At 37.0% G+C, this 11976-nt stretch overlaps 1 protein-coding gene across 1 annotated transcript; it reads left to right on the top strand.

Moving 5' to 3' along the window:
- Positions 1 to 1154: 1154 nt before the first annotated feature.
- LOC306981418 (nuclear transcription factor Y subunit beta-like) lies at positions 1155 to 11661 on the top strand. Its single transcript, XM_079581034.1, has 7 exons — positions 1155 to 1190; positions 2651 to 2738; positions 4558 to 4688; positions 6167 to 6364; positions 9315 to 9393; positions 9491 to 9570; positions 11571 to 11661. The coding sequence occupies exons 2-7, from the start codon at positions 2654 to 2656 to the stop codon at positions 11601 to 11603; spliced, it is 606 nt and encodes a 201-aa protein (XP_079437160.1). The 5' UTR covers positions 1155 to 1190; positions 2651 to 2653; the 3' UTR covers positions 11604 to 11661.
- The last annotated feature ends 315 nt before the right edge of the window (positions 11662 to 11976 follow it).

The raw sequence follows: 11976 nt of genomic DNA, 5'->3' as shown, positions 1-11976 counted from the left end.
CTTTTTTGTCGTATTTTTCTAAATTTTTTGTCGTGTTTTTGTCATATTTGTGTCACATTTTTGTCGTATTTGTGTCACGTGGATTTATTTACACAGAAAAACGCGGGCCAGCGGCGGTATGGCTCTGAAAATGTTCCCCACCGGAGGTAAAACACGTGTGGAGGAATGATAGTCGTAATAAACGTGTGGCTAAATGAGGCTAACGCTTTGCTAACGCTGTTTTTGTTTGGAATAGTGTTAGCATAGCCGGTTAGCTTTAGCTTTCACCCCCCGACCCGCGACTATTACGTGTGTGTCGTCTGGCCCTGTGTGCTGTAAGGAGGCGAAACGTCATTTCAGGAGGGTTTGGATCAGGTTTATGTGAAGTTATAGAGCAGAGTTTACACATGAGGTTCTGGAGCTTCACCTGCTTTGTTCTCAGGGGGATTTTGTAACCGGCAGCACGAGCCTGTTCACTTTTTTGTCATATTTTTGTCACTTTTTTGTCGTATTTTTGTCATATTTTTGTGACTTTTTTGTCGTATTTTTGTCATATTTTTGTGACTTTTTTTGTCATATTTTTGTGACTTTTTTTGTCGTATTTTTGCCACTTTTTTTGTCGTATTTTTTTCACTTTTTTGTCATTTTTTTGTCATTTTTTTCTCTCACTTTTTTGTCATATTTGTGTCACTTTTTTGTCATATTTTTGTCACTTTTTTGTCGTATTTTTGTCACTTTTTTGTCATATTTTTGTCACTTTTTTGTCATATTTTTGTCACTTTTTTGTTGTATTTTTGTCACTTTTTTGTCATATTTTTGTCATATTTTTGTTGTGTTTTTGTCATATTTTTGTTGTGTTTTTGTCATATTTTTGTTGTGTTTTTGTCATATTTTTGTCGTATTTTTGTCACTTTTTTGTCGTATTTTTGTGGTTTTTTTTATCGTATTTTTGTCACTTTTTTGTTGTATTTTTGTCGTGTTCTTGTAACTTTTTTGTCGTGTTTTTGTCATATTTTTGTCACTTTTTAGTCGTGTTTTTGTCAATTTTTTGTCATATTTTTGTCACTTTTTTGTTGTATTTTTGTAAATTTTTTGTCGTGTTTTTGTCATATTTTTGTCACATTTTTGTCGTATTTGTGTCACGTGGATTTATTGACAAAGAAAACCGCGGGCCAGCGGCGGTATGGCTCTGAAAATGTTCCCCACCGGAGGTAAAACACGTGTGGAGGAATGATAGTCGTAATAAACGTGCGGCTAAATGAGGCTAACGCTTTGCTAACGCTGTTTTTGTTTGGAATAGTGTTAGCATAGCCGGTTAGCTTTAGCTTTCACCCCGACCCGCGACTATTACGTGTGTGTAGTCTGGCCCTGTGTGCTGTAAGGAGGCGAAACGTCATTTCAGGAGGGTTTGGATCAGGTTTATGTGGAGTTATAGAGTTTACACATGAGGTCAGTGGTTCTGGTTCTGCTTTGTTCTCAGGGGGGTTTTGTAACCGGCAGCACGAGCCTGGTCCTTTAGTGACAGGGTTATTATTTGGAAACAGCTCGTAGCCTCTTAACTCCCAGATGTAACATGTTCTACAGTTCGGTTTTACTCAAATCTAGAAGCTTTGTGACTGGAGAGCTGTCCAGGGATCACCTCATTTGAAAGCTGAGACCGACAGAACTGATCTAAACTGATCATTTTCCTCATTGTTGCCATTACATTTTTGTGGTATTTTTGTCACTTTTTTGTGACTTTTTTGTCATATTTTTGTGACTTTTTTTGTCATATTTTTGTGACTTTTTTGTTGTGTTTTTGTCACTTTTTTGTCGTATTTTTGTGATTTTTTTGTCATATTTTTGTCACTTTTTTGAAGTTTTTTTGTCCCTTTTTTTATCATATTTTTGCACATTTTTTGTCGTATTTTTGTCATATTTTAGTCGAATTTTAGTCGTATTTTTGTCATATTTTAGTCGAATTTTAGTCGTATTTTTGTCATATTTTTGACGTATTTCTGTTGTATTTTTGTCACTTTTTGACGTTTTTTGTCCCTTTTTTTGTCATATTTTTGACGTATTTTTGTCGTATTTTTGACGTATTTTAGTCGTATTTTAGTTGTATTTTTGAGGTATTTTAGTCGTTTTTTTGTCGTATTTTAGTCGTATTTTAGTTGTATTTTTGAGGTATTTTAGTCGTTTTTTTGTCATATTTTTTATCATATTTTTGTGACTTTTTGTCGTTTTTTTTGTCCCTTTTTTTATCATATTTTTGTACATTTTTGGTTGTATTTTTGTCGTATTTTTGTCACATTTTTGACGTATTTTAGTCGTATTTTTGTCATTTTTTTGGTCATATTTTTGTCACTTTTTTGGTCATATTTTTGTCACTTTTTTATCATATTTTTGTCACTTTGTTTTAATGTAGACTTCTGCGACTTACCTAGCCTATACATTTTAATTCCCACAGCCACTTATCCATCTTTATTATACCAGATATGAATGACATCGTGCTCTCTGCCTTCCTCTGTCTGGAATCCCTGCTCCTCCTTCAGCACAGACGTTATGTGAAGAGCATAAATGCCTAAATACCTCAGTTTAAAGTCACATTTCAAGGAAAACATTGTTGACACGGTTTTATAATGTGCCTTGTGCTTTACACACAGGATCTCAGTCTGGTTTTGTTTTGTAGATCATGGACGGAGACAACTCGACCACGGACGCCTCTCAGCTGGGCATCGCCGGAGAATACGGACACTACGTCCTCCAGTCGCAGGACGGTACGAGACTCTCACCATAAATACTCAACTTTATCCCTGTGGCGGCTTGGAGGAGCACAGAATGTCGAACTCCGGGGGTTTCACTAAGCATTGAAATTAAAATGATGACATTGCTCAACAAGTTCACTGAAAATACCAAAATGATTCATCTGCAGGTTTGGCTGATATTGACCACATTTGTTCCGCTGTCCAGTTCTCTTTCCTCTGTTTGGTCAAATGTTATTAAAAAAATGGCTTTAACCTCTTAACTCCCGCCTGAACCGAGAGCATTTACTCCAGTTCAGCTTTACCCAAATCCTGTAGGCCAGTGTGACGCCTCCTTTGAAAGCTAAGACCTACAAAACTCATCTGAATGGATCTTTTTCCACACGTCATCAGATTTTTTGGGGGTGTTTTCAACTAACTTTTGTAACTTTTTTGTAATTTTTTTGTCAAATAGTAAATTTTTTGTCACTTTTTGTCACATGTTCATCATTTTTTCATCATTTTTCATCATTTTTTGGTCTTTTTTGGTCATTTTTTTGTCCTTTTTTTGTCAATTTTATTGTGACATTTTTGCCACTTTTTCATCATTTTTGCGTCAATTTTTTGTAATTTTTTTGTCACAATTTTGTCACATTTTTGTCATTTTTTCGTCAATTTTTTGGACATTTTTGCCACTTTTTCTTTCACTTGTCCTTTTTTTGTAAGTTTTTCGTCCATTTTTTGTCAATGTTTTCTCACTTTTTTGTCACATTTCCATCATTGTTTTCGTCTCAGTTTTGTTGCTATTTTCTCACCTTTTTTCCAGAAGCTTTTGGATTGGGGTAAAGCCAAACTGGAGAAAATGTGCTTGGTTCAGGTGGGAGTTAAAGGGTTAAGAATCCTTGAATCTGACTTGCTTCTGCCGGTGTAAACCATGACGTCAACTGGGTTTTTTAATTGGAACAGCTACAAGTTCTTTTAGTTTTTCTTTTATTTATTTTTCTTTTCTTTTCTTTTTTCTTTTATTTATTATTTTTATCTATTTATATTTTACTTATATTATTATTATTTATTTATTTTTATTATTATTTTTTATTTTTTTTATTTTTTTATTATTATTTTTTATTTATTTATATTTTATTTATATTTTTTATTTTTATTTATTTTTATATTATTTGTTATTTTATTTATTCATATTTTATTTATATATATTTTTTTTTATTTATTTATATTTTTTATTTTTTTTTATTATATTATTTATTTTAATTATTCATATTTTATTTATATGTTTATTTTTTTATATTAATTTTATTTATTTATATTTTAGTCATATTATTTTATTTTTTTATTTATTTTTATTTGTAAATCAGGAAAATGTAGTTGCTCAAATAATTGATCACTAGGGGGCAGCGTTGCTCTTTCATTTACTCAGCTTTTTGGTCAGAAAACAGCATTTTGGGTGATTTCACCTATTTTCTACGGACGATTACTAAAGAATGGAAAGAGGTGCAAACAAACTTTTTTTTTTAGATGGAAGAAGAGAGTCTAGTCTTTCTTTACGTGGGTTTCGTGTTGACATAGACCTAGACCTACATTTTCTGTGGGTCTTGAAAAAACAGTCAAAATCCCCTGGCAGTGGGAGCTCTCTGATTTCAAAATGGCTGACAGTCTGTGAGTTAAGCTTTTAAACGAAACATTTGAGAGAAAACAGAAACCGATACATAAAAGAGACGGCTCAGAACATCATCAAAGTAACGGCAGCTTCTGTGATGAGAAAAGTGCAACCGTTCACGCTTTGATTCCGTTTCCGTAGAGAAAACTCCGAGCGTAAAAGAGTTTCCTGTTGTTTTTGCAGACGAGGCGGACGAGAGCCTGAACGACCCTGACGACGGCGGCATCAAGGAGAACTTCAGGGAGCAGGACATCTACCTGCCCATCGCCAACGTGGCCCGCATCATGAAGAACGCCGTGCCCCAGACGGGGAAGGTCAGGCGCTTTTTGACGCCATTTTCAGGTTTTTATTCAAGCCAAACTGTAGAAAATCTGCTCGGTTTAGTCGGGGGTAAAGAAGAGTGTCTTAAAAAGTCTTACGTTTGATTTGTCCACCCCTGCAGATGCCCTGAGAACTTAACTGTTCTCATAAACAGGGCTCGAAATGAACTTCTTTTCTTGGTTGTGTTTGTCGAGGAGCACAACCAAGGAAAATAAGAGGGAAGCTAATAAGACACACCTTATCATGCAGTGAGGCCATGTCTGCCCTTTAACCTCTTAACTCCCGCCCGAACCGAGAGGATCTTTTTCCTCACGGCGTCAGATTTGTTTTCCATCATTTTTTTGGGGTATTCAACTCATTTTTGTCATTTTTTCGTCAAATTTTTATTATTTTTTTTGTCATTTTTTGTCACATTTTTGTCATTTTTTTGACACATTTTTGTCATTTTTTCGTCAAATTTGTATAATTTGTGTCATTTTTTTGTCATTTTTTGTCACATTTTTTTGTCATTTTTGTCATATTTTTGTCATTTTTTTGTCACATTTTTGTCATTTTTTTGTCACATTTTTGTCATTTTTTGTCATTTTTTTATTATTTTTTTTGGTCACATTTTTGTCATTTTTTTGTCAATTTTTTATTTTATTTTTGTCACATTTTATTATTTTCTTGTCACATTTTTATTATATTTTTGTCATTTTTTTGTCACATTTTTGTCATTTTTTCATCAATTTTTTATTATATTTTTGTCACATTTTTATTATATTTTTGTCTTTTTTTTGTCACATTTTTGTCATTTTTTCGTCAAATTGTTATTATTTTTTTTGTCATTTTTTTGTCATTTTTTGTCACATTTTTGTCATTTTTTCGTCACATTTTTATTATTTTTTCGTCACATTTTTGTCATTTTTTTGTCAATTTTTTATTATATTTTTGTCACATTTTTGTCATTTTTTTGTCAATTTTTTATTATATTTTTGTCACATTTTTGTCATTTTTTTGTCACATTTTTATTATTTTTTTGTCACATTTTTATTATTTTTTTGTCACATTTTTATTATTTTTTTGTCTTTTTTTTGTCACATTTTTGTCATTTTTTGTCCATTTTTTGCCAATTTCTTATGACATTTTTGTGACATTTTTGCCACTTTTCCATCAATTTTTCGTCACTTTTTTATCAATGTTTTCTCACTTTTTTGTCACATTTCCATCATTGTTTTCATCTCAGTTTTGTTGCTATTTTCACACCTTTTTTCCAGAAGCTTTTGCACTGGGGTAAATCCAAACTGCAGGAAATGTGCTCGGTTCAGGTGGGAGTTAAGGGGTTAAAACATTGTTACATTAAGTTAAAATGTTCCAAAGCATCATTGTCGCCCTACAGGAACAGAAAATACATTTGTGTGAAGCTGAACCGATGAAGAAATGCCTTGTAGCTCATTTCCTTGTGGTTAAACGTGTGAGCGCTCTCTTCCAGATCGCCAAAGATGCGAAGGAGTGCGTGCAGGAGTGCGTGAGCGAGTTCATCAGCTTCATCACGTCCGAGGCCAGCGAGCGCTGCCACCAGGAGAAGAGGAAGACCATCAACGGGGAGGACATCCTGTTCGCCATGTCCACGCTGGGCTTCGACATGTACGTGGAGCCGCTCAAGCTCTACCTGCAGAAGTTCAGAGAGGTACGAGACACGAGAGGTTCAGAGAGGTACGACAAGCGAGAGGTTCAGAGAGGTACGACAAACGAGAGGTTCAGAGAGGTACGACACACGAGAGGTTCAGAGAGGTACGACACACGAGAGGTTCAGGGAGGTACGACAAACGAGAGGTTCAGGGAGGAACGACAAACTAGAGGTTCAGGGAGGTACGACAGACTAGGATATTGACCACATTTGCTCCACCGTCCAATTCTCTTTCCTCTGTTCGATCAAATGTCAAATCTTTTTTTTGCATTTGCAGCATTAAAATGTCATTTTTGGGCAATAAAAAATGACATTAACCTCTTAACTCCCGCCTGAACCGAGAGCATTTTCTCCAGTTCAGCGTTACCCAAATCTTGTAGGCCAGTGTAACACCTCATTTGAGATCTACAAAACTCATCTAAATGGATCTTTTTCCTCACGTCAGCAGATTTTTTTTCCATCACTTTTTGGGGGGTTTTCAACTCATTTTTGTAATTTTTTTGTCAAATAGTACTTTTTTGTCACATGTTCATTTTTTTTAATCATTTTTTGTAATATATATTTTTTTTAAATGTCCTTTTTTGTCACTTTTATTGTGACATTTTTGCCATTTTTTTGTCAATTTTTTGTGAATGTTTCGTCAATTTTTCCGTCAATTTTTGTGACATTTTTGCCACTTTTTCTTATTTTTTTTGTCAAATTTTTGTCCATTTTTTTTCAAAGTTTTCTCACTTTTTTGTCATTTTTTGTCCATTTTTTATAATTTTTTTGTAAAATTTTTTGGTCTTTTTTGTAAAACATTTTTTATTTTTTTGTCACATTTTTGTCATTTTTTCGTCAATTTCTTTTTGACATTTTTGTGACATTTGTGCCACTTTTTCATCCATTTTTTCTCACTTTTTTGTCACATTTCCATCATTGTTTTCGTCTCAGTTTTGTCGCTATTTTCACACCTTTTTTCCAGAAGCTTTTTGGATTGGGGTAAAGCCAAACTGGAGAAAATGTGCTCGGTTCAGGTACGACAGACTAGAGGTTCAGAGAGGTACGACAAACTAGGAGTTCAGAGAGGTACGACAAACTAGGAGTTCAGAGAGGTACGACAAACGAGAGGTTCAGAGAGGTACGACCAACGAGAGGTTCAGAGAGGTACGACAGACTAGAGGTTCAGAGAGGTACGACCAACGAGAGGTTCAGAGAGGTACGACAGACTAGAGGTTCAGAGAGGTACGACCAACGAGAGGTTCAGAGAGGTACGACAGACTAGAGGTTCAGAGAGGTACGACAGACTAGAGGTTCAGAGAGGAACGACCAACGAGAGGTTCAGAGAGGAACGACCAACTAGAGGTTCAGAGAGGAACGACAAACTAGAGGTTCAGAGAGGTACGACAGACTAGAGGTTCAGAGAGGAACGACCAACGAGAGGTTCAGAGAGGAACGACAAACTAGAGGTTCAGAGAGGTACGACAGACTAGAGGTTCAGAGAGGAACGACCAACGAGAGGTTCAGAGAGGAACGACAAACTAGAGGTTCAGAGAGGTACGACAGACTAGAAGTTCAGAGAGGTACGACCAACTCCAGCTGCCACGATTCCAGCTAACGGCCTTGGTTTTAACTTTTGTTTGTCTTCACTTGTGAGTAGTCCTGGGTACCAGACTGGAATCAGAGTTTAGCGTTCGCGGCTATCGCAATCAGAGCTTAGCTTTAGCGGCTATCACAATCAGAGCTTAGCTTGAGTGGTTAATGCAGTCAGAGGTTAGCGTTAGTGGCTAACGCAGTCAGAGGTTAGCAACATCGCTTAACGCAGTCAGAGGTTTGTATCATCGGCTAACGCAGTCAGAGGTTAGCGTTAGCGGCTAGCACAGTCAGAGGTTAGCGTTAGCGGCTAATGCAGTCAGAGGTTAGCGTTAGTGGCTAACGCTGTCAGAGGTTAGCGTTAGCGGCTAACGCTGTCAGAGGTTAGCGTTAGCGGCTAATGCAGTCAGAGGTTAGCGTTAGTGGCTAACGCTGTCAGAGGTTAGCGTTAGTGGCTAACGCTGTCAGAGGTTAGCGTTAGCGGCTAATGCAGTCAGAGGTTAGCGTTAGTGGCTAATGCAGTCAGAGGTTAGCGTTAGCGACTAACGCAGTCAGAGGTTAGCAACATAGCTTAACGCAGTCAGAAGTTTGTATCATCGGCTAACGCAGTCAGAGGTTAGCGTTAGCGGCTAGCACAGTCAGAGGTTAGCGTTAGCGGCTAGCACAGTCAGAGGTTAGCGTTAGTGGCTAGCGCAGTCAGAGGTTAGCATCATCGCTTAACGCAGTCAGAGGTTAGCGTTAGCGGCTAATGCAGTCAGGGGTTAGCGTTTGTGGCTAACGCAGTCAGAGGGTAGCGTTAGTGGCTAGCACAGTCAGAGGTTAGCATCATCGCTTAACGCAGTCAGAGGTTAGCGTCATCGCTTAACGCAGTCAGAGGTTAGCGTTAGCGGCTAATGCAGTCAGGGGTTAGTGTCAGTGGCTAGCACAGTCAGAGGTTAGCATCATCGGCTAGCACAGTCAGAGGTTAGCATCATCAGCTAGCACAGTCAGAGGTTAGCATCATCGGCTAGCACAGTCAGAGGTTAGCATCATCAGCTAGCACAGTCAGAGGTTAGCACCATCAGCTAACGCAGTCAGAGGTTAGTATCATCAGCTAGCACAGTCAGAGGTTAGCGTTAGTGGCTAACGCAGTCAGAGGTTAGCGTCATCGCTTAACGCAGTCAGAGGTTAGCGTTAGCGGCTAATGCAGTCAGGGGTTAGCATCATCAGCTAGCACAGTCAGAAGTTACTGAAGGTTGTGATCTGATAAACCAGGGGAAAGGACTCTCTCCTGACACCTACTGGCCGGAGTAGACGAGCGCAGCTTTAATGTAATACAAAGCCATATATTCTGTGAGAAACGGGTCAAAGTCTTATTGCTGTTGGTTACTGTGTCCAGGCCATGAAGGGGGAGAAGGGAATCCCTGGAGTGTCTTTGGGAGATGGAGTCGGTGATGAGCTGGCAGAGGAGAGTTTCTGTGAGTACGATCTAACCTCACTTTAAAGAGACGCTTCCAAACCGTCCCAGGTCAGAGCCGTAGATCTGTGTTCTAAAACCGCGTGTTGTGTTTTCAGCGAATCCTCTCCCGGCTGGAATCATCACGGCTGACGGACAGCAGCAGAACGTCATGGTTTACACCACGTCCTACCAACAGGTGGCTCCACTCGCAGCAATTTACCGCACTTTCATTTCATTTGACTTTCCTCATGTCCTGAGTTTAAAAGCTGCTAACCCTGTAGTTTCAAGCTCTACTAGCGTGTTCCGTGATTTAGCTCTTTTCCTCAAATGGACGATGTGATGAGAGGAAGCATGGATTAATTAAGCCAATTTAATTTACAGTCCTTATTCCTAGTTTTATTGTGGAAAGTAAAAAACAAAATACATAAGTTAATAATGTGTCTAATATATATACTAATATATGGAGCCACTACACACTAATGGAATCACGAAGAAGAAGCTAACATGCTAACAGGCTACGGGCTAACGTCACTTTAAACAGTATTTACAGCCAAGTTTGAGGGGAAAAAAATCCAATTTCTGCCCAAACTCATTTTGTAAATGGAAAAGAAGACAGTTTGTGTATTAATTCAGTTTGGGTATTTGTTCTTTTTTTTAATAACTGACTTTATTGACTTTTTTATTGACTAGCAAGTAGTTTTGTGCAGAACTTCTTGAAAAAAGCTTCAAAATGGCGACAAAAACGAGAATGAACCCGAAAACAAAAAGGTGTCCATTTCATTTCTTCCTTTAACGACAAAAGGGCAGAAAAAGCACTTTCCTGGTTTGTTTTATTTTTTCCCAATTTTCTCATTTTTTTTAAACATTTTTATTTATTTTAATTTTTTTCCCAGTTTTGCCCCTAATTTTCCACTGTTTCCCCATTTTCTTTTTCAATTTTTTTTTTTACTACATTTCTTCCCAATTTTTTCCCAAATGTTTTCCCAATTTTGACCCTAATTTTCCAAATTTTATCCCAATTTCTTTTTTATTATTTTTTTTTATTACAAAAAATGATGAAAGAGTGAAAAGACTTGATCAAAAAAGCCATAAAAGTGCAATTAAAAAGTGACAAAACCGTGACGAAAAAGTGACTGCAACAACGCAAAAAGATCAGTTTATCAGTTTTGTAGGTCTTAGCTTTCAAATGAGGCGTGACACTGAGCTATAGGCTGCAAACTCAAGCTTTTAGATTTGGGTCAAGCCGACCTGAGGAAAATGTGCTTGGTTAACCTCTTACCACCCGCCTGAACCAAATGCAGTCTGTCCTCTTTGGCCATTATATAGGCCTGTGTAACACCTCTTTTGAAAGCTAAGACCCACAAAACTGATCTTTTTCCTCGTGTTGTAGCTGTGTTGTGTCACCTTTTATATGTTTTGTCTTTTTTTCCATTTTTGTCACATTTTTGTTGAATTTTTGTCACTTTTTTGTTGATTTTTTGTCACATTTTTGTTGAATTTTTGTCACATTTTTGTTAAATTTTTGTTGAATTTTTGTTGATTTTTTTGTTGAATTTTTGTTGAATTTTTGTTGAATTTTTGTCAAATTTTTGTTGAATTTTTGTCACATTTTTGTTGAATTTTTGTCACATTTTTGTCACATTTTTTTTTAATTTTTGTCACATTTTCGTTGAATTTTTGTCAAATTTTTGTTGAATTTTTGTCACTTTTTTGTTGAATTTTTGTCACGTTTTTGTTGAATTTTTGTCACGTTTTTGTAGAATTTTTGTCACATTTTTGTTGAATTTTTGACACATTTTTTAAAAATTTTTGTCACATTTTTGTTGAATTTTTCTCACATTTTTGTTGAATTTTTCTCACATTTTTGTTGAATTTTTCTCACATTTTTGTTGAATTTTTGTCACATTTTTGTTGAATTTTTGACACATTTTTTTTAAAATTTTTGTCACATTTTTGTTGAATTTTTCTCACTTTTTTGTTGAATTTTTCTCACTTTTTTGTTGAATTTTTCTCACATGTTTGTTGCGTTTACATCCTTGTTTTCTCTTTTCGATTAGGGTAAAGCCAAACTGTAGAAAATGGGATCCGTTCAGGTTCAGAAGTTAAGCGGTTAAGGCGGGGCTTAAGACCTTTCGAGAGCCACCATCGAGGAGGCATCAGGTAGTTTTTTCTCACGTGACTTCTCTCCTCCTCCAGATCCCGACGGTGCAGCAGATCCAGTTCTCATGACCTCGCCCTGTCACCGCCTGACCTCCGTTAAAGCTGCCGCCGTGACGCCGGCCCCTCCTCCCGAAGGTCGGACAGGCCGGCCCGTGTACAGAAGCCCCGCCCGTCACGCCGCGTAGTCGATAGTCGTGATGTACCACAAGGTTTTGGGAAATTTTTTTCTTTTTGGGTCCGAAATTGGCGGGAACTTATGTTTTTTTGAAAGCTTTGTTTTTAAGGCTAGTCTTACAAATATGTACATGAGTTTAAAAAAAAAAAGACTTTTGGTTTGTGTAATATTTATGTTGTGTAGTTCAGTTCGTGAGTCCCGCTCGGGGCTGGGCACCGTTACGCTGGTTCCAATCCCGGTACTTCAACCATACCGATACTTACTTAC

The sequence above is a fragment of the Gobius niger genome, assembly GCF_951799975.1.
Source record: "Gobius niger genome assembly, chromosome: 22".
Taxonomy (NCBI): domain Eukaryota; kingdom Metazoa; phylum Chordata; class Actinopteri; order Gobiiformes; family Gobiidae; genus Gobius; species Gobius niger.
The sequence above is the reverse complement of the archived record's forward strand: the minus strand, read 5'-3'. Positions and strand labels throughout refer to the sequence as shown.